This window comes from Lepidochelys kempii, chromosome 5, assembly GCF_965140265.1.
Source record: "Lepidochelys kempii isolate rLepKem1 chromosome 5, rLepKem1.hap2, whole genome shotgun sequence".
Lineage (NCBI taxonomy): Eukaryota > Metazoa > Chordata > Testudines > Cheloniidae > Lepidochelys > Lepidochelys kempii.
Window position 1 is genome coordinate 99,500,237 of NC_133260.1, and position 22,787 is coordinate 99,523,023.

A 22,787-nucleotide genomic window follows, 5' to 3' on the forward strand; every position below is an offset into this window, starting at 1 on the left:
TATTTGGAAAATTTTAAAAGGATACCATTGTCTGAATGACAAACAAGAGGGTTTTTTGCTGAACTCTGCCAAAAGTTACAACCATGCAACTCCACTGAAGTCAGTAGGGTTGAGACAAGATAGGTGAGGTAATATCTTTTATCGGACCAATTTCTGTTGGCATGTGCAAGCTTTCGAGCCTCACAGAGCTAAAATATTTGACCTTTGAAGTGTATGTATAACAGACAAATTGTAACTGAACCCTTCTGTCTCCAAACTTTGATAGTTTAGAGAAAATGGAAACTGGATTGACCAAGGAGAGAGTGCAAAATTAGATCATTTCTGTTTCTACCCATCCCTAAAGTATAATATTATCTGTATTGAAAGGTTCGTAGAAGTTCTTGCTCTTTACATTTTTCTGAGTGTGTCTCACACACACACACAAAATGTAGATTTAAGGAAACAAAGATTCAGGCAAGGAGAATGACCTATAATACATAAACCATTATCTGTATATTTAAAAAATATGGTGAATGCCATAAAACTTACTGAAAAGGAAAAATATCATGAAGAAAAAACAAGAGAAGAATAATGTACACCTTGGTCCATGATTATGTAAAATAAATCCTAGTAAAGCAAGTAAAAAATGAAAAATGAGTATCACAAATATATACATAAAACAATCTCAGAACAAATCAACCAACAGTAGAAGACTTATTAAATTCCAGTATATATTGTGGCTCTGTGTATGTGCATTATGTCTAGTTAAATTAGTATCAAAACTGAAAAAATTGTCAAAACATCCCTTCATTGGGTGGAGCAGGAGATACCATCATAGAATCATAGAATATCAGGGTTGGAAGGGACCTCAGGAGGTCATCAAGTCCAACCCCCTGCTCAAAGCAGGACTAATCCCCAATTAAATCATCCCAGCCAGGGCTTTGTCAAGACTTACCTTAAAAACTTCTAAGGAAGGAGATTCTACCACCTCCCTAGGTAACGCATTCCAGTGTTTCACCACCCTCCTAGTGAAAAAGTTTTTCCTAATATCCAACCTAAACCTCCCCCATCAGCAGCATTGGAGACAGAAAATTTGCTTCTGCATGTGATATTTACAAGGGTGAGAATCTCAATCTCTCTCTCTCACGCTACATTTGACTTGCTCAGCAAGTGTTTTCAAAATTGTGTAACACGCCTGCCAACACTCCCAGCCATTGTTTGGGCTGGAGGTTTGTCATGATGGATTTATGGAGAGTCAGACTCATTACTGCAACTATGTCAGAAGTCTCATACTGTAAATTTTTTTTTGAAATTTTACACATTAGCCTAGGCCCCTATGAATTCATTTGTCTTTTCTCCTTTTGATGCCTACAGTAGGCTCTGCTCCTTTCAGCCTTAAATAAATTAATGTCATAGGAAGAGTCATTGTTTAAAAAAACTGTCACAAAAGCTATGAGCCACAAGCTACTCAGCTAAAAAGCCCCATTGATTTCAATGGGAGTTTTGTGTGAGTTCAGACTTAAGTAACCTCTTGCTTTAGGGGGCAGACTCCACCTTTTGGTCTGCCCTCCAGCTTCCCCTGCTGTTTCTCCTGCTTTCTTAACAGGTTGCCAGGATGGGCAGGGTCAGGGTCTGAGATGACTTCCTTCCTCCTTTTCCCTGCCCACTCCTCACTAGCCTCCCTACTCCTTTCCTCTACTCCAGTTAGAGAGACAGCAGAAGCTGAGGCAGGAGCCCAGAGCAGGAAGTGCTAAACAGATGTCAGGGAAGGAAAGAGTCCCAGTAGCAATAGGAGTGCAGCCTGAGTGTGACATGCTAGGAGAATGAAGAGGACTCGTGGGGGGGATGGAGAGAACTGGCGGGAAATGTTTTGGAAAGTTCAGTGTAGGTTTGGAAAGTTTTACACTAGATCAGCCATTTTTAATTGTCTGAATGTTAAAAGGTGTTCTTCATTGAATATGGGGTTTTAAACACGCAAGTAATTAAAATGAATTTTATTAAAGTACAAATGTGGTATATATGTAATACTGAAGGAGAAATACGTGCTTTGCCTTGTGCAAAGAAATATGATTTGGAAATAATAAAGCTCTGGGTGTTTAAAAGAACATTCTGAACTTTCACAGCACATCAATTGCCTTAACTTTGGGGACTCACTGTATGGGATGGTGCACAGATTCTTCACACTGGAGGGAGGGAGAGGAGCTCTTCTTACTTCTTTTAAACCACATGTATATAGCCAAAACCCCACATATTCTGCAGCGATGGGCCTAATTCAGCTGTTAGGTTTCCAGATTCTTTGACACAGTCGTGCACCAGACTAAAAATTCTCTGGCAGTTTCATTTAAATGTAAAGAAGTTTTTAATTAATATTAAAATGAACAATACAGTCAGTACAGTGGCACCCATGTTCTGTTAATATTAAATCCCACTTATCATACACTGCCCCCATATTTTCAGTTTTTGGTACGTATCAGAATTTTGCCTTAAAGCACAACTCAATCATTGAGGTTGTCAGAGGGGAGGCTGGAGCTTTTGCCAGTGGGCAGGAGGAAGCTGGTGCTTTGTTCTCCTGTGAAGCTTTAGGAGGCAGTTTGGGATTGCAGGATAAGCACATAAAATGAATGTTTCTGCTAAAATGGGCAGCAGTTAAATAATTAAATAGTGTTGACATTTAAATTACATGTCCTGAGGTTTCAGACTTAACAACCTTCTGAGATGAAAGTACCTGTTCACACCCCCAAAACCATTTTTCAGCCTGTCAGCAGACTCTGTAAGGCGGCAAAGCATCAGTTTACACTTGAAAACATGAAGTTAGGACTAGAAACACATTTTTAAAAATGAAAGCTGATATTCTGGAGCACAATTCTGTGGCAAGTTCTGCAGTCATGATATACACAGCTCTGTATACTCTCAGGAATAATGTTGGGCTACCAGGCAACCTATCAACTTGTGTGAGGCTAGTGACAATCTTGTTCAAAATGTAATGGCGGATTCTCCTCTGGTGTGATTCTTGGTATTATTATTATTTATTAATTCAGGTGTAATTCCTATTGATTTCAATGGGAGTTCTGGGTGATTAAGGAATGAATAATGACTTAAGGATTTTCCCCTTTGGCCTTGGAAGTCCATTAAAATACACATTTTAGACCAAGGAAAGTTAGTATTAAATTTGTGTATTTTAATTCAAAATTTTTATTGTATAGCTCTGGGCTTACCTATACAGGGATACTCAGGAAAATTATATGATTAACTAAAGGTCTGGATTTAAAGTGCATCAGTTGAACCGCCTTAAGCCTCTGTGTGGACACTCTCTTATTCAGAAGTAAAGTGGCCTTCATTTGAATTAGCTTAATTTACTGTTACTGAATAAGTGTCAACACAGGGATTTAATGTGGTTTAAACAGCGTTAACAATTAATTTGGATTTAAATTTCCCAAATATCCCTGTGTAGACAACCCCTGAATAAATTGATATCTCCAACATCCTATGGTGTGGCAAAAGGAGTATCAGGAGTACATGGACTGGAATATTTTGTGGAAATTTTAATTTCACAAAACTTACTCTTTGAAGCAATTAAACTCAGAATTCAAGTTGAGCTCCGGTCCTGTTGTGCTAAATCACTGAAGTCTGGTTATAGGTTTGTAATCCCATACTGTTCCATGACTGCACTGAAACACTGCTAGATGTAGGCACAGCAGGGAGGAAGGGTTCCAGCGTTCTCTCTGCATTTTCTTGCTTGTATTGGTTTCATCCAGAACCTTAATATAGTCTTTTTCTAAAAGTTTTTTTCACCCCCATATTTAATTAATCTCTGATTTGCACTCAGCAACTGTTCTGTGGTCAGAAAAGAAGCACAGCAGAAATTCTAGAGAACACAGAGCAATTATTATTTTAGACAAGGGATGTTACCCAGTAAAGAGGAGACAATAGTGGTTGGATTTATTATTTAGTACTAACACCAGAACAGGCAAGTCCACAGTATAAACCTTAACTGAATCTAGGGCCATTCACACATGTAAGAATCATCACATGAAATAAGAAATATAACCACAAAGCTACAGTTCAAAATTCTTCACGAACAACTATAAGAATTTTTTTCTTACCAAGTATTTTATGTTCACAAACTAACCATGTTCTGAATTCTGAAACCCCAGGTGCTGAAAACAGGATGGCTGCAGCTTGCAAGCATTTTCAGTAGTATATGCTCTGCATGGGCCTGACAGTGCCAGAAATCTACTGTTTTATATTGTTCATGGCATTTAAAACAGACAGTGGCTGAACAAAACTAAAGGCTCTAAACAGATGACTGCACTGTACTTGAAGTTGAATTGCACCATAAATATTCTGTGTGATGATGCTAGAGATGAGCTGAAACTGGAACCTTTTATCCAGCCCGTAAATTTAGGTAGGTTGGATTAAATGGAAAATGAATCCAAACCATCCCTAGTTTTCATTTTACAAAAATAAATCCTGGCTCATATCTAGCTAATATCCCTGGGTTTAAGGGTTTTTAAAGACTACAATGTCACGTGAACTATTATTTTTATTTGGGTTGCTTCAGTGATGGATTCTGTTACCTCACTTCCAGTGCTTCTTTGAGAACTAGTTGGGAATCCTGCCTATGTGTGCAAGGGGAGGGAAGAGGTACCTTGCGGCTCCTTCTTGAACTGCCAGCATATTCATGCATCTCAGGGTTATACGCGGAGCCATTGGGTCAAATTCTAATCTCAGCTATGTATGTGCAACTTCAGTGGGAGTTGTGTTAGATCTCTGAGGAAGACAATGGCGCGTTCGAGTTTGTAATCCCCAATCAGAATTTCTGTCTTCACTTGTACTTTGTGGACTATTTTCTTAATTCAAGGAGAATCATATGTTTGATAAGATTAGGAGACAGACCAAATTGCCTCTAATTTTTAATGTATTTATTTGTTTTTATTTTTATTTATTTGTAAGCTAAGGCAGCTTTAACATTCAGGAAGAGTAAATGAGATTTTGCAGTTTGTATACTAGGAACCAAAGTCAGAACATAAAAAGAGAAGAAAAATCTCATCTGTTTGCAAATTACAAACCATGTTTTTTCCCTTTCTCTGCCTTTTTGTCTCTATTTAGAAATCAAGAATATACACTTCTAAAGTAAATTATTGCAGCAGTTTTCATAACAAGAGAAAAAGGAAATAGATATTGATCAGCACGTCATTCAGAATATATTACTTTGCAATACTGTATAGTATCCATTGCCATCAAATTGTCACCTATTATCCTTTTGTTTAAGATTTTCTGGTATATTTTGTTAATATAAAAGCAAATGTCCACCAGGAATATGTTGCACCTAAGCTTGAACTTCAGTCATTGGAAAATAGATGAAAATAAGCATAGTTAAAGTCTCACTGAGACCTTGTTCAATATATTGGGTGAGATTTGAGCTGTAGCTCACGAAAGCTCATGCTCAAATAAATTGGTTAGTCTCTAAGGTGCCACAAGTACTCCTTTTCTTTTTGCGAATACAGACTAACACGGCTGTTCCTCTGAAACATCCCCACTTTGGCTCTCCTACCGAGGATAAAGGGCTGGAGCAATGTAAAGGGGGCTTTAAATTCCCGCTTTTAGCCAAGGGGAATTCCCCTAGTGCAAGACCTGAGGGAGGCTGCCTTTAGAGGACCCCCTAACAAGCCCTGGCCTGACAGGCATGAGCATGAGGTAGGAGGGGCATATTAGCAGTGAGGTTACAGCAATGAAGCACTGCAGAGATTTGGGGCACTAACACACCCAGGGCTATCTAAATTACACCAGGAACTGCTCCAGCCCCCAGAGTAGCCCAGGATCAGGAGGGCGGAAAGGTGGCTTAAAGCTACCTTTCCATGCCTCCCACCCCATGCTTCACTTAGAGCTGTGCCATTAATTGTAAACTATTGAATCTCACTCATTTTATCTTGGAATGCAACAAGTTTGGGCTAGATGATGTACCCTCCCCTGGTATGTGTAGATACATAATGTGCAGTGTTGTAGCCATGTCGGTTCCAGAATATTAGAGAGACAAAGTGGATGAGGGAATATCTTTTATTGGACCAACTTCTGTTTGTGAGAGAGACGAGCTTTCAAGCTACACATCATTTTCCCATGTGAGTTCATTCAAGACAAAAACACTGTATGACCTGTGGGTGAACACTTTTCACAAAGCGATCACTCTATATCTGATCTATCAGCCCTCATTCTCAAAGGAAACCTGCACAACACTTTCAAGAGATGAGCTTGGGAGTTTAAATTCATAGCTTTGCTAGACACTAAAAGTCATGGTCTTAATAAAGACACTGGATGTATAACTCGTTACTACAATCTGTAACCCACTACCCCCACTTTTTGTCCTATGACTACAGAGGTGTTAATGGGACACTTCACCTGGAATGGTCCCTTAGAATGTGTGCTAACTACTTATGCTAAACTATCTGTTTGATCTTGTATTTAGCTGTGACACCCTCAATACCTTTTCCCCACCTAAAGAAGAGCTCTGTGTAACTCAGTGGTTCTCAAACTTTTGTACTGGTGACCCCTTTCATATAGCAAGCCTCTGTGTGAGACCCCCCTTATATATTAAAAACACTTTTTTACATATTTAACACCATTATAAATGCTGGCAGCAAAGCGGGGTTTGGGGTAGAGGCTGACAGCTTGTGACCCCCAATGTAATAACCTCATGACCCCCTGAGGGGTCCTAACCCCCAGTTTGAGAACCTCTGGTGTAACTCAAAAAGTATGTCTCTCACCAAGAGAAGTTGGTCCAAAAACTCAACTTAACTCTGCCATAAAGACAAAGCCTATCAAAAGGTTTTATTTCATTTTCGTAATACTATCTTTTAACTTGCCCAGGAAGCATGAAGGATTGGAAAGAACAAAAGAAATGGAAATCAGTAAGGATGATAAATTGAAACCTTGTGGTCTTGATGCAGAGCTGTGCTTCCCCAAGGAATATTCACAGAGCATGGAGTTTTGCTGTCTTCATGTAGAATTTTTCTTAACCTTCAAAGAGGATTGGAGTATCACTGTGTAGTCTCTGATCTTTATTGTAACAAGAAGCATCACAGATAGTGAACAGGTTTCAGTGGGTAGCCGTGTTAGTCTGTATCAGCAAAAACAACAAGGAGTCCTTGTGGCACCTTAGAGACAAACAAATTTATTTGGGCATAAGCTTTCATGGGCTATAATCCACTTCATCAGATGCATGGAATGAAAAATACAGTAGGCATGTACAAATATACAGCACATGAAAAGTTGGGAGTTGCCTTACCAAGTGGGGGGGTCAGTGCTAATGAGTCCAATTCAATCAGGATAGATGTGGCCCATTCCCAACAGTTGACAAAAAGGGGTGAGTATCAACAGAGGGAAAATAACTTTTTGTAGTGACCCAGCCACTCCCAGTCTTTATTCAGGCCTAATTTGATGGTGTCAAATTAATTTCAGTTCTGCAGTTTCTCGTTGAAGTCTGTTTTTGAAGGTTTTTTTTGTTGAAGAATGACCATTTTTAAGTCTGTTATTGAGTGTCCAGGGAGACTGAAATGCTTTTCTACTGGTTTTTTGAATGTTACAATTCTTGATGTCTGATTTGTGTCCATTTATTCTTTTGCATAGAGACTGTCTGGTTTGGCCAATGTACATGACGGAGGGGCATTGCTAGCACATGATGGCATATATCACATTGGTAGATATGCAGGTGAATGAGCACGTGATGGTGTGGCTGATGTGGTTAGGTCCTATGATGGTGTCCCTTGAATAGATATGTGGACAGAGTTGGCAACGGGGTTTGTTGCAAGGATTGGTTCCTGGGTTAGTGTTTCTGTTGTGTGGTGTGTAGTTGCTGGTGAGTATTTGCTTCAGGTTTGGGGGCTGTCTGTAAGCGAGGACTGGCCTGTCTCCAAAGGTCTGTGAGAGTGAGGGATCATCCTCCAGGACAGGTTGTAGATCCTTGATGATGCGCTGGAGAGGTTTTAGATGGGGGCTGAATGTGATGGCTAGTGGCGTTCTGTTACTTTCTTTGTTGTGCCTGTCCTGTAGTAGGTGACTTCTGGGTACCCTTCTGGCTGTCAATTTGTTTCTTCAGTTCCCCAGGTGGGCATTGTAGTTTTCAGAATGCTTGTTAGAGATCCTGTAGGTGTTTGTCTCTGTCTGAGGGATTGGAGCAAATGCGGTTGTATCCTAGGGCTCGGCAGTAGACAGTGGATCGTGTGATGTGGTCTGGATGAAAGCTGGAGGTATGTAGGTAAGTATAGCCAACAGTCGGTTTCCAGTATAAGGTGGTGTTTGTGACCATTGCTTATTTGCACTGTAGTATCCAGGAAGTGGATCTCTTGTGTGGACTGGTCCAGGCTGAGGTTGACGGTGAGGTGGAAATTGTTGAAATCCCCGTGGAATTCCTCAAGGGCCTCCTTCCCATGGAGCCAGATGATGAAGATGTTATCAATGTAGCGCAAGTAGAGTAGGGGCGCTAGGGGACGAGAGCTGAGGAAGTGTTGTTCTAAGTCAGCCATAAAAATGTTGGCATACTGTGGGGCCATGCGGGTACCCATAGCAGTGCTGTTGACTTGAAGGTATAAAATTGTCCCCAAATCTGACATAGTTGTGGGTGAGGACAAAGTCACAAAGCTCAGCCACCAGGTCTGCCATGATATTATCGGGGATACTGTTCCTGACGGCTTGTAGTCCATCTTTGGGTGTAGAGAACTTCTACATCCATAGTGGCTAAGGTGGTGTTTTCTGGAACATCACCAATGGATTGTAGTTTCCTCAGGAAGTCAGTGGTGTCTCGATGATAGCTGGGAGTGCTGATAGCATAGGGCCTGAGGAGAGAGTCCGCATAGCCAGATAGTGAACTAACTGCTCATGCTTTGTGCAATCTCACTGTCAGGGATCTCCTTATTTACTCTTTTCTTATTTTGATTAATATTATGATTCAAGTTCTTGTATATCCAGATCTTTTGGTTTAACAGCAGACATGAAACCAGAACATTTCCTTCTCATCTGCATCTAAGCATCTTTACTGAATCTGTACAGTACTATACCCAGACCACCTTTTGAACTGCAACTCATTATCCCTCTATGTCAGACCATTACTATCTGAAGATGCTTAACAGTTGCAGAAATCATTGTATCTTATTTTGAGGTGCAAAGTACAGGTCTGAGCAGCAAAATTTCATTTGCCAGTGGGCTGAATTTTTCCCTTCTTTATAATCATGCAGTAGGTAGGCAAACTTCTTGCCCATCTTCTCAGAATTACTGTACTTTCTTTGCCCTAATTTTCTGTTATATAGCTCATGAGATGCTGCTGCAAGACAGCAGATAATAGTAACCAAACTCTGTGAGGTTTCTTTGGTTTGCGGCAAAGGATGCATGATCACTTTACTAATATAAGAAAAACTAGCTGATGAGTCTATTTTAACAAAGCATTAATATTTATTAACATTTACTCCTCTGTGGAATAATTTCTATATGACTGAGGGGATTAAAAGGAAAAAATATAAAGAAACTACAGCCAAAATCAATCTCCTATTCCAGTACAGGGAGGAACTGCACGACATTGGCAAGCCACCCTCGTGGTCTTTTCTCTCTCCCTGGCAAATGCCTAACTGAATACTGCTCTGTGTGATACTTTATAACAATTACAGCAGTTTGCAGGCTTTCATTTGTCTTCAGAGGACTAACAAAAGTACTGTAAGCACTGACATTTTAAGAACATAAAAAGAGCCCTTTGGCCAGGGACTTTCAATCAAGTACTATTCTTTATAAACCTCTACTTTTCCATCATAAATCTTTTTCAATAACAAGAGAAAGGGGGACTTCAGATTCTTTCTTAACGCTTGTCTACATGGAGAAGCTATTGCAAAATAAACTAGGGTGTGAATTTAAAATACAAATAGCTATTCTGCACGAGGTCCCCATGTGGACAGTTCTTCTACACTGAGTGCCTTTTTGTGGATTAGCTTAATCCACTTCCAAAATGGAAATTTAACTGCAAAAAGGCACTCTTTGTGAGGAATAAGCATGCCCACTTCAGAAGCTAGTGTGGAGTAACTATTGCCTGGCTATTTCCCCAGGTAGACAAGCCCTTCGTTAATAGCAGACTTTTGCTGCCCGTAGTTGTCCTAGATGCAGCACAGAAAACACACTGAAGACAAGCCTAATCCCAAGAGCTCACCAGCTATTGTTATCCACCATGTCTTACACTATTATTTGATTGTCCCTCCTACTGCACTGTATCATGTCATGTTAATAAAGCAATAAGTCATGCCTGACAGCATTATCTTTTAAAATGATAAATAATCTACCATCAAAGTTGTATGTTATCCATTAAATTGAATTTTTTCCAAATATTTTCCTTTTTCTATACAGCTGAGTAATTGTACACATGTTTAAAGTACAGCACTAGTGGAATAACCACGTTACTTGTGGTATAATTTGCAAGATTGTATATATTAAGTATTATCTTTAAGTATTATCTTTGCTGATTGACCTGGGATGACATAGATTACAAGTATTATTCTTCTGAGGGTGAAATTCACCAATGTGCAGAGGCTCTAAAATTCTTTAAGGTGCCTGAAAAGTAACTGTATTCAGACTACCAGTCCCATTGAAAGAGAATATCCTAGAGTTCTTTTTAACAGTGGTAGGCTTAGTAAGTCAATATTTACCAAAAGATACCACACCATTATAAGTGCCACGTTATTTCCTATGTGATGTATACATGGAAACTGCAATATCTAAAATACTATAAAGTAGTAACTATTGGCAAACAATTACTTTTTAATTGTGACCTATCTACAACTCAGCATAAATATTTTGTACCTCATGATTTACTTTAATCAGAGGGTGTTTGCTGTCTTGTCGTATTGAGCACTTTCTGTCTCTATAATGCAGGTGGTCCGACCATACCAGACAATGTCCAATCCTATGAGTAAACTGACAGTACTCAATAGTATGCACTCCCATTTTATTCTGGCTGACAATGGGACTACCGGCAAATATGGGGCAGAAGTGAAACTTCGTAGACAGCTGGAAAAGCACATCTCACTTCAGAAGATAAACACAAGTGAGTAACATCTTTTCTCTATTATTGTATAAATTACAATTATAGGAAGGACACTGAGAATCTAAGTAGTTCATCTACAAAGGGCATGGGATTTTTTAGTAACATAGTAAACATGAGTTACTGTATGTTAAAGTAAACAAAAATCACATTTTAGGTGCACAAATGTACAAGTAGTCAAATAACATAGGTTGAATTAGTTTCTGGAAGTTTATGACCATAGTGGCCAAAGCTATTAGGGTTCATTCCATGGCAAAGTTAGAATGAATCCAAAAATTTTCTGTCATGGTACTTGTATTTCTATATCCTTTAGACAACAATGCAATTCTTCCAAAGACAAAATCAAAACTAAGAAAATGTAGGAAAATGTTCCATTTAGCAAGCAGGGAAGAAAACCAGTTGAACAGCAATTGAATCCACAGCCTCTTTGCTGAGAACTTTCAACAAAGGTGCATTTTAGAGCCAACTGTGGTGGCAGCTTTTATGATATGGATACCTGAAATTGGAATGACACCACAAAACTCATTTAACCAAACAGCCATTACATTGTAATAGAGTGTGTTGAAAATTTTTTGAGGCATTGTATTTTCATTAAAAAATGGCCCATTTGTCAAAACTGAAACTGTTTGCAAAACAGAATTGGGTTCAACAAATTTCCCAACTCAAAAAAATGCCAAGAAAAAATTTCAAAATTGTCAAAATGTTTTATTTTGGAATTTTCTAAACAAAAAATTATGAAATTTAAACTGATTAGACTGAAAAAAAAGTTTCAATTTCTATCTGTTTTAAAATAAGCATTTTTGGTTGACGCCCCAAAAATTTAAAAATCTTTTTCATTTCATTAATATTTTTGCAATTTTGACGTTTCATGGGACAGGATAACCATTTCCTGCCCAACTCTAAATAGTAGTGACTTTCATACATTATCAATTGGTGCTGAATTCAAACCAGCCACTTTGGGGTGAAGGTCTCTATATCAAGAGGACCTTCCATGTTAAAGTTGAAATTCTTGTACATTTATAGGGACATTACAAACTAGATAACAAATGTTATTTAGCAGTTCAATATAGCAACTTATGGAGAATGAAGTATGCCTCGAAGCTTCCAACTTCACTGCAAGATCCAACTGTTTTCATGCCAAAAAAGCCAAAATGGGAAGCATTTTCTAGATTATTGTTGTTTCCAGGCTTACAATTTTCATCCATCAGTGGGCATCTCTCTCCTTCTGAGGGGGCAGTATGTACATATCCTCAGCAAATAGGCACAACATGATCTAAACTTAAGTTAACCAGCAGCAAAGCATCATGTTCAACAATGGTACAAACAATGTAATCTGACTATATCAAGCTGTGGCATAAATAATTACTTTGAGGACTTTTGAGGAGATTCAATCTATAGTACAACAATCACATGTTAGGGAATCTTCGTGTAAAAATGACTTTATTGGAATTGTTGATCTCTTTTCACTTAGATATTTACCTTAGCTTGTTTTAGGCAAAAGAATAAATTTACTGAAAGGCATTATTAGTATAGATGAATTAACCTTAAAAGCTTCGGCCGTTCAAGTCAGATACTTACCTGACTGTTACTAGAATCTCCTAAACTATGGAGGACCTCTCTCCTTGACCCCCCTGCTGGAGCCAGCCCATCCAAAACTGTAACCCTTCCTCCCTCCTCTTCCATTCTTGTCCACACGTTGGCTGACCTTCCATTGTGCCCTCAACTCATCTCTCCCTATGACTATTGCCCCTCAGTTGATCTTCCATTCTACCACTACTTCATATATACACCTTCATATTCCGCTGTCTTCATATACACACACCTTTAAAGATAAAATATAAAGATGACTTGGCCCTGGAATGTCTACTTGAACTTTCAGCTCTGACTCATAATGCAATTCGGAGCACACTAAACTCTGCTGCCAGCCAGATTTTGCAAGGTTTCAAAGTGGAAGCGTCAGAGCCTCAAATAAAAACATTTTGGCCTCACAATATATCTTCAGTGGTAGGGGGAGGAGGTGTTGTTAAGAAGACAGAAAATTGGGAAGAACTGGTGGATGGGAAGGCTGCTTAGTGGAAGTTCACAGGTCATGGTGCAATGAAGTCTGGAAAGTTGGTGGCTTTAAAAGAGGAGATGTAGGACTTGGAAATAACCTTCAGCCAAACAAAACAAAACATAATGTACTTGAGTTTGTTTCAAAAAGAATTCTGAGGTTTGCCAAGCTTAATTATTAAGGTTACCATATGGATGAGATAAAATAAAGAACACCTGCACAATTGGGTCAGTCAAACAGATGGCTGCTCTCTGATGCCTTTCCCTTATACTTCTAGTGGAAAAAGCAGAATAGTGGACATCCTTGCTGCTTGCCCCAGAATCCATAGTGGCACTGCTATGAAGGGACTTAAATCTGAACCAGTGTGTGCGCAATTGTGCACGTATGCCCATATTTACAGTTTTAAATAATCAGCAGCCTGAAGTGGAAAATGCTCCTTGACAGTATCAAGCTCCAATCCTCAGAGACAGAAAAGTCAGAAAAAGGCATGTTTTTGACCTAATCTCAAATCCAAAGAGCAAAGGGCGAGGCAACAGCACAGATTCAGGAACTAATGAACAGTTGGCAAGCCGTCTCATCCACAGACAGCAGGATTGTCGTTTTATTCAAAACGTGTTATAAAAACTCTTGATCTTTCCCATCCCATACGAGATCTACATTCTGCTTTTTTTAAAATCATTTTTACCTTGATTCTAGGTCATTTTTCAATGTATTGAACAGTATTTTAGAGGCTCAGTATTGTAGACCCCATCCAAACAAAGGCTTTTAGGTGGCATGACCTCTGAAATTAGCTGAAAACTAGATCATAAACAAATATATTAGCCAAGTCAAAGGGGAGTAGAAATGAGTCATCTTATTCAAATGTAAGAATAGAGAAGGCCTCTAAGGGTGCCAGATAATTCTGAAAATATAAACTAGTTCTCTCATTAAAGTAACATTATTCTTGATCACTCATCAGTGGCTAATATGCCTGAATTGAATGTAAAGCACTGTGCTTCGTTTAGGTTCTGCATAAATGTATGAAGCACAATTAAGGAAATATCCTCAAGGAATATTTTCTTTGGAAATCAGTAATTAGTACTGTTCCTGAGATTTAGAAAGCCTTGTCCACCATCCCAACCTTTCCCTCACCCCACTTCTTACCTCTCTCATTGCCTCAATTCTGGATTTCAGTATTTGGCTCCATTAATGGTTTAAAAATTAGAATAATATTTTCAGACATGGGGAAAGTTATCCAAAGTTGGTGTCAGTTGTTCTGCAGCTTATGGCCCAGCACTCAGGATCATATACTAGCTATGTCAAAGTGAATTATGCATGGAGTCAGAGATCAATATATGAGCCTGAAAATGTGCTTAGAGCAAATCTTCCCCCTCCTCCCTCCCCTTCCCCCCCCCCATGGTGAAAAAATAATTTAAACATAGCCAAGTTACCTGGTTCTGCACTGAGCAGATCCCTGAGGACAGTTGTCACTGGAGTCAATCAAAGTGGAGGCTACTGATCACCACTCCATACCTGAGAGCTGTGGAGCTCTTTCAGGAAGGAGACAAAGGGAATAGAACTGTGCCTTTATTGTTTTGGGGGAAAAGTTGGCGGGATCGGTTGGACAGAAGGTGAGGAGGGGAGCTGTCTTCCTTCCCTTTGTCCATGCATTCCCCAGTTACTGGGAATAGGTTATTTTCATTCCTGCGGGGTCCCATCTTCTCACAGACACATCCATTTTTTAAGCTTCCATCTAGGAACTCTCTCTCTTGGGACATGCTGAGGTACTGCATCTCCCCAGCTTCCAGTCAGTTGGAGAAGACCGACCCCACTTCCATCTCTGTGCAGAGTTGGGAGGATATTGTGTATATTCATGGTTTCCTTGACCTCATCCTTGATTGTATATAGGTTGGTGATCACTCCACTCCTTAACCAGAGGAAAAGGGTTAAGACTGAGTTTGACCACTGCATGGCGGCCTCTGTGCAGAATTCTCTCCTCAGATTGAGTAGGTCTCTCTGAGCCCCCTGCTAAACTTATAACCTATTCATACAGCATTACAAAGACAATTTGTCACAAAATAGAAGAGATGACTTATACCCAATTTAAATGCAGAATAGAAACAGTATTTTTCCATTATATTTTAAGAACATTTTATAAATGGATTGTAAAATTATATTAATAGCTTCCATGAGAAATGTTTAGAGACCAAAGTTTCCCTACTCAAAGGGTAAAAGGCTTCATGGACCTATAACTAGTTATCTTCGAGTTAACGTATCTTCGAGCTGTGATGCTATGAGTAGACTATTTCTATAATAGAGCAGGCATTTAGGTTCCTTAACAGCCAGAACTAACACAGGCAAGTCAGAAAATTTCTGATTCAGTGTTGTTATCCCTCACCACTACTACTTAACTGATTTCTGGTTCAGTGCTTCTAAAAATGCACTTAATGCTGAAATATCTCCCATTACAGTATATGCATCACAGATATTATCTGACTAAATCAAAATACTGCAAGTTTTGACTCTGAACATTAGGATAACCTATAGCGTGGGGGTTATTGCCAAGAGATAACATGGTACCGCTGCAGTTAAATTATGGCAAGCTAAATAGAAATGCTTGAGTTCCACTCCTTTGAAAATCAAGCCAGTGACTCAGGTGTGAAAATAAGGATTTAGGTGCTTAAAATATGCTGAGAAATATGGCTAACTCCACTATTCAACAGGTTGGAATTACACAGGCACTGGTACCTGAAATATATATCACTACAGTGTGGAAGCTATCTTGATTACTACTCTTCTGAAATTCTCATGCATGCCTCCGTCTCCTCTTGGCTACTGTAATTCCATTTTTAAAATCCATCTAAATCTAAACTTTCAGTGCTTCCTTTTGTTCATATGGAGGGTCACATCAGCTCCATCTTCCAAAATTTTAATAATTTCTTAACCATTTCAGAATCCATTACAAAATCTTCCCTCTAGTCTTCAATATCCTTTGTGGATTTTCTTTCCTTGTCTCTCCCTCACTTTTTCTCTCTCCAGCCCATCCCTCTCCAAATACCAGACCCACTCTTCTTTCACATTTTCCTGTAGACGATACAGCCTTATAGCAAACAGACCTTCACCTTTGGAAATTGTCTCGCTGTGTCTTGACGTAGGTTCCGTTCCTGGTTCTGTCAGACTTCATGTGTGGCCATTGGCAAGTCACTTAACCTCTCCATTCTTTAATTTCCCTATATGTAAAATTTGAATAATAATACTAATCCAAAGGAGTGTTTTGAGGCTTAATATGTCAATGTTTACAAAATACTTTGAGGTATTTGGATAGAAGACAAAGAAGTGCCAGATATTAACTTCTTATTATACATCAAGATCCACATCTTCCCTGGTATATGATTCAACTTCCTCTTTGCTTAAGACAATAAAATCTCAGTAACTGAGCCCATTCTGCTTTTCCCATGCTTAGTTATTCTCCCCAACACTTGAGCATTTTACCTCTCCTCATCTTTGTCTTTCAACTCGTGTAGAAGCTACTGTACCTCTGTGATATGTTATAATCTGCTGTGAATAGTTGGCTTGTTTATATGTATTTGGCTGCGGAATGTTGTGTGACATTTTAATGATGCTATCCAGAATAGTTTGTGTTGCATGAGAGAACATGGATCATGTCTGAATGGTGGAGAGAAGTAAGTTTCAAAGGTGCCAGTTTAAAAAAACAAATCAGTTGAAACAGATGGGTTAATTCTCTTTTCCTTCCCCCCCCCCCCCGCCATGTGATTTTGTTAACAAGCATCAGAGTAGAGATTGGTAAAAATTACATGATCCTGCAGAAGTAAGAGCACAGCCAGGCCTTTGTTCCTGTGCTGGGAAAATATTAAGGGACAGCATGGAAGGAGAGCTCAGTCCATCATCTGACTCAAATGAACAGACAGTGGAGTGCAGTGAAGCATCTAATTACTTAAAACAGCCTATTGCAAATTATCCAATTATAACATTCCCAGACATTAATGAAGCATTTCTATTAAATACTGGTGTGTCAGATATTACTGATGGTGCATTACTACCTCAAGTTTCAAAATGGCATTGGAAATCTAGCTGCATTTATCAGTCATGCCTGAAAATTACTAAGTAGTGGTTGTAGACCTAAAAAAAAAGTTGTCACCCACAGTGCATTAAAAATGTCAGGCACTAAATTATTCACATTTGCTATCGTCACAAATAATAAGTTTTCTATTGGTTTGCGATTACTACAAGTCTAACACAATGCAACTGGTAGGTGTTGTCCATAGACTGTTCAAGCTTTGTTGGGGAAAAAATCATCCCAATTGGTTGTCACTCTTTAGTGTACACATGTTGTTACAGAAAGAAGTTCTCTGGCTAAGTAAAAGAACGCTTCAGTAATACTCCATATTTTAAATAAATGTTACCCAATATTTACAAAGTCTCGTGCCAGATATTCCTAGCTCTTTTTCCACCTCATATCTTTCTTGGCATATTTATTATTTGTAATCACTATTGTTGTGATCTTATTGGTTACTTAAGTCATGAGGTATTGCTATTGCTCCCTAGTTGGGTGGCTCTCAAACCCATCAAGAGTTTTCAAGATGGCTGTCGATCACCTCAAAATTGTATACAGTACTTTTCCTGTCCTTGAATGTTCTTGTGGGAAGGAAAGGGGAAAATTCACTTGTACAAGGGCCTGATCCTCAGACAGTGTAAATATGGGGCAGAACTCCAGAAAATCTGTCCTACAGATATTTATGGGAAATGAATAAAAGGTGTTGTGACTACAGTAGGAGCAAAATTTCAGTTTTTATTTGAATGGATGTGCTTAAATACTTTGTCACCAGCTCTAGTTAATATTCTTATTAACTGATACCCTCCCCTGGGTTTCAGAACCTGGAAACATAGCACAGAAAAATGTATGTTTAATTATAGAATATCCTCACATACACAAGTATTCCAGCAAGCAGACAATTATTGTCCATGCTTTGAACATGTTCACATATATTTGCTTCTGGTAAGAAACTCAATATGGCAAGTATGGTGACAAGCCCATATAAATACCATTCTTACCAGCTATATTTCTTTTTACAGTTAATATTTTTAAAATCTAAAAGGAACCCTTAGAAGCAGAAAGGGCGTACAGATTTATGGAGCATGTCTTCATTTTGTATCCGTACCTATGAGAACTGAATAGTCACTTCATCCTATCTTTTGTTTCCTGTGAGTGTAGTGTCTTATTTGGAAGCAAGAAAAAACTCCACATGAGCAGAGCATACATGGCAGCTACAGCCAGATAGTGTGTGTTAAAGATCAAATCATTCAGGCATTTTGAGATGCAGTTTGCTATCCAATTCCACAGGTTGTGCTCAACAAAAGGGAAATGAGCATTTTCAATACCAAGTAATTGGGTTTTTATAATTGGAAAAGGCAAGTAAATATAACAAATACTCCAGCGCTGCATGAAAGCACCAACTCTGCCAATTTTGTGCTCTGTTCTATCACCAAATGTTTGGACTTAATTCCCAGGGAACATTTTTTATTTAGTTTTGCATTCAGTGTGCTTTATCAGAGGGATAATTGACCCTCATGGTTGCGATAAGTGCAGAAAAAGGGGCTTGTAAGACATTTGTAAACCTGATTTGTGGCCCTAAAGACTCTCCATTAGCTTTGGAAATAGATTTAAAAATCTTTGCTTACATTTACTTCATTTCCCTTTTCAGTATAAAGTGTAACTTTGGAGTGGGGGGGCTTCACCTTCAAAAGAGATGAAGGATATATAAATAAGTATAAAGCCTGGGCCCTAATCTGGTCATAATAGATAAAACAAACAAAGAAAGCCACACATGCAGTTTTCTTTTATTAAAGTTCTTTTCTTTCAGTAAGAGTAGCTATTCTGTTTCTCTTCAGGAAAAGCTGATGGAGCATTTTATATCTGCTGGGAAAATAGATTTTTTTTAAAAAACCAAAAAGTTGAGCTCTGTTTAAAGTTTTTTTATTTCTCTAGAAGTCTGTGAAATACAATAAAAATAAAGAACCAAAGAAGCCAGTTAATACACTGGAAGATGTATTTGAAACATTTGCATTAAGGTAGTGGAAATAAAATCAAAGCATGCTATATTCTGTGTGGGTTTTCCTAAAATCAGTTAAAATGTTTTAGTTAATACATTTGTATAGCAACTTTCACAAACCTAAATGTGCTTTGTGGAATTGGACAAAATGTTTCTGTTTTCAAAACCAGAATAGAGCAGTAGAATGGAAGAAGTCTAATTGTGTGTGGTAGGTCCTTTAGCCATTTTCCCCAAGCAGGCAGGCCAACTCAGGAGACTTTGGAGAACATGGTCTGCAGTGCACTTAATTGTTGCACCAATTTCAGTATATGTGCAAAGGAGGCTGGGTCACACTCCTGAGCCAGCAGACCAGATCCTGTAAAGGAAGTAGGGCCCCAGCGAGTACGCTCGATGTTCTCCCAGCTTGGTGTTCAATGTAAAAGATAGGACAGGTTCCTAGCCAAGTGTTGCACTGTGGAGTTGCTAGGCATCATTGCCCCCATTTTTACAGAGGGTGAAAATGAAACAGAGAGATTAAATGACTTGTCCAAGTTCACGTGACAAATCATTGTCAGAATGAATGGAACCCCCAGGTCTCTTGAGTTCCAGTCTTGTGGTATTGCTACTGCACCATGGTGGCTCCTTTTAAAACTTGGCTGTTTTCAGATATTGTTGCTTTTGTAACACAGGCATAAGCATCTCTTCAGGCTAGAGATGGCAACAAAATACAATCCAAATCTGAACTTTTCCTGAGAATAGGGTTGTTCTGATCCAGCTTTTATTTTGTTGCCTTATAAGATAGGGGTCAGACACAACATTCAGCTCCAATTCACAGTTTGAAGGTGTTCAGCTCCAAAGTTTTGATCTGTATCTTTACTTCATACTATCAATGAGCTAAGTAACAAGGACTGTGTTAGAGTGTTAAGCAAGGGCATCAGTCTTTCTTGTTTAATAATTTATTCTGTATGTAGTAGGGTAGATTATTCCTCAACAGGCAGACTGACGGAACTAAACAGCAAGGCTGGGGTGGTTCTGGTTGTGTGGAGAAGGGAATTCCGACAATGTAACATGTCTACAGTATCTATTCATGTGACCCGTGGACTTCCCTTTGTCATCCTATGCCTGAGAATATATGAAGGGGGCTGGGAAGGCAAAGGGACGTTCAACTGTCATCACTGGCATCTTTTTTGACCATTGTACCATCATCAAATGCATTGGAATGCTCATTTACGTCAGATTTTCCTTTCACATTCTGTGCAGCTCTTGATGCATTTCCATATGTGTGTAGTTAGAGGTACACACAGATTTATTTTTAACAGATGGACCAACTGTAAATTGGAGCTGTCTGAAATGTTCCCAACAAAACTCAGAACCATCTGAAATTGCCTGGTTTCAGGTTTCATTACAGCCTGGAAGCTCGAGCCATGGTCATCAGAGAATTCACCATGGTTTGTGAATCCGGCAGTGGGAGCTGATGACATATGAGAGAGGGTAGAGAAAATGGATTTGGAAAGGTGTATTCACTTAGTGAATACAGGTAAAGATCATAGTGTATGCCAGTCAAAAGAGGGCAGGCATTGTCTACCATAACTACCTAGAGAAGCCTTCATCAGAACGTGGGTTCAACTTTGAGCAGAGACAGCCTGATTTATAGTTTTGACAGAGTGTACAAAATGTGTAGTTGTGCATAATTTGGTTATGAAACAGGAGGAACTAAGTAATTTCAACTCTGTTGCTTTGAAATTTCAGGTTTGCTCAAAGTAACCTAATTAGTGGGCTACATTCTGTGACGGGGTTCGGTGTTAGAAGGAGGTTTTAGTACCGTTATATAAGGCACTGGTGAGACCTCACCTGGAATACTGTGTGCAGTTCTGGTCTCCCATGTTTAAGAAGGATGAATTCAAACTGGAACAGGTACAGAGAAGGGCTACTAGGATGATCCGAGGAATGGAAAACTTGTCTTATGAAAGGAGACTCAGGGAGCTTGGCTTGTTTAGCCTAACTAAAAGAAGGTTGAGGGGAGATATGATTACTCTCTATAAATATATCAGAGGGATAAATACCAGAGAGGGAGAGGAATTATTTAAACTCAGTACCAATGTGGACACAAGAACAAATGGATATAAACTGGCCACTAGGAAATTTAGATTAGAAATTAGACGAAGGTTTCTAACCATCAGAGGAGTGAAGTTTTGGAATAGCCTTCCGAGGGAAGTAGTGGGGGCAAAAGATCTATCTTGCTTTAAGATTAAACTCGATAAGTTTATGGAGGAGATGGTATGATGGGATAACATGGTTTTGGTAATTAAATATTCATGGTAAATAGGCCCAACGGCCTGTGATGGGTTTTTAGATGGGGTAAGATCCAAGTTACCCGGGAAAGAATTTTCTGTAGTATCTGGCTGATGAATCTTGCCCATATGCTCAGGGTTTAGCTGATCGCCATATTTGGGGTCGGGAAGGAATTTTCCTCCAGGGCAGATTGGAAGGCCCTGGAGGTTTTTCGCCTTCCTCTGTAGCATGGGGCACGGGTCACTTGCTGGAGGATTCTCTGCTCCTTGAGGTCTTCAAACTACAATTTGAGGACTTCAGTAGCACAGATATAGGTGTGAGGTCTTTTTTAGGAGTGGTGGGTGAAATTCTGTGGCCTGCATTGTGCAGGAGGTCAGACTAGATGATCATAATGGTCCCTTCTGACCTAAATATCTATGAATCTATGAATCTAAACTATTGAGGGAAAACTAACTTGAATTTTGCTCTGAAGTGGGAGTGAACATTCTTATGTTAATGAAAGGTGTAGTCTTTGTCAAGCTCCTGTCAAAGTTCTGTCTCCTGAGCTCACAAATCTTCCCCTTTTGGTCAATAATTTAATTGTTCTGGTGGAAGGTGATGGTAGCAGAAGGAGAGGCAATCTCTCAGGCTACTAGAGCCTATCCCATGGAGGGCTTTAAATATTGAGGGAGATCTTGAAACTGGGCTCTGTATTCATTGGACAGCCAGTGCAGAAAGCAGAGCACTGGGCTGGAGCACTCACAGTGACCTTTGTTACTAAGCAGATTGACTATGTTTTATGTGTTTTTTCAGGATGTGAGACTTCATTCTTGAAAGACATAATGAGCTGTAGTATTCAAGCCTGGAAGTCACGGACGGTTGATCATTGTGGCCAGATCTGTGTCTCATAGGAGGGAATACAATCTCCCTACTATTTGTAGATGAAAGTGGACTTCCTTTGTTGCCATAGGTATTTGGACTTCAAGTAGCCGTGAAGTGTCCTAAAGGAATTTAAGGTTACAGACCAACTTGACAATCTGAAGGGCAAATGCCCTCATTATGGAAGCTGTTATGGAGGGATTTGTTCAACAACTTGGTTCCTTCTTCCCACCAGCGTTACCACTGACTTTCCTGGGTTCAGCTCTAGGCAGTTGCTCTGCGTCTAGGTCATAATCTGAATTGAGCATTGAGAAAGCTTGGGAAATGCTGTTTAACGTTGACATAAAGGTGTGTGTTATCTGTATGCTTCTGGCACCACGACCCATGTGGTCCAAAACAGCTTCATATAGCCATTGCATAGTATCAGGCAGAGGATTGAGACTTGGGGGTTTCTAGAGGGCTCCAAAGATGGAAAAATGGTTTCCTATAATAACCTTTTAGATTT

At 39.2% G+C, this 22,787-nt stretch overlaps 1 protein-coding gene across 5 annotated transcripts in view; it reads left to right on the top strand.

Moving 5' to 3' along the window:
• The window catches only part of TRPM3 (transient receptor potential cation channel subfamily M member 3), a 636,037-nt gene that overhangs the window by 455,342 nt on the left and 157,908 nt on the right, over positions 1-22,787 (top strand). For all 5 annotated transcript variants that reach the window (XM_073345156.1, XM_073345160.1, XM_073345157.1 and 2 more), the window contains exon 6: positions 10,882-11,053. In XM_073345156.1, coding sequence (XP_073201257.1) covers positions 10,882-11,053 — 172 coding nt within the window. The remainder of the gene's footprint in view (positions 1-10,881; positions 11,054-22,787) is intronic.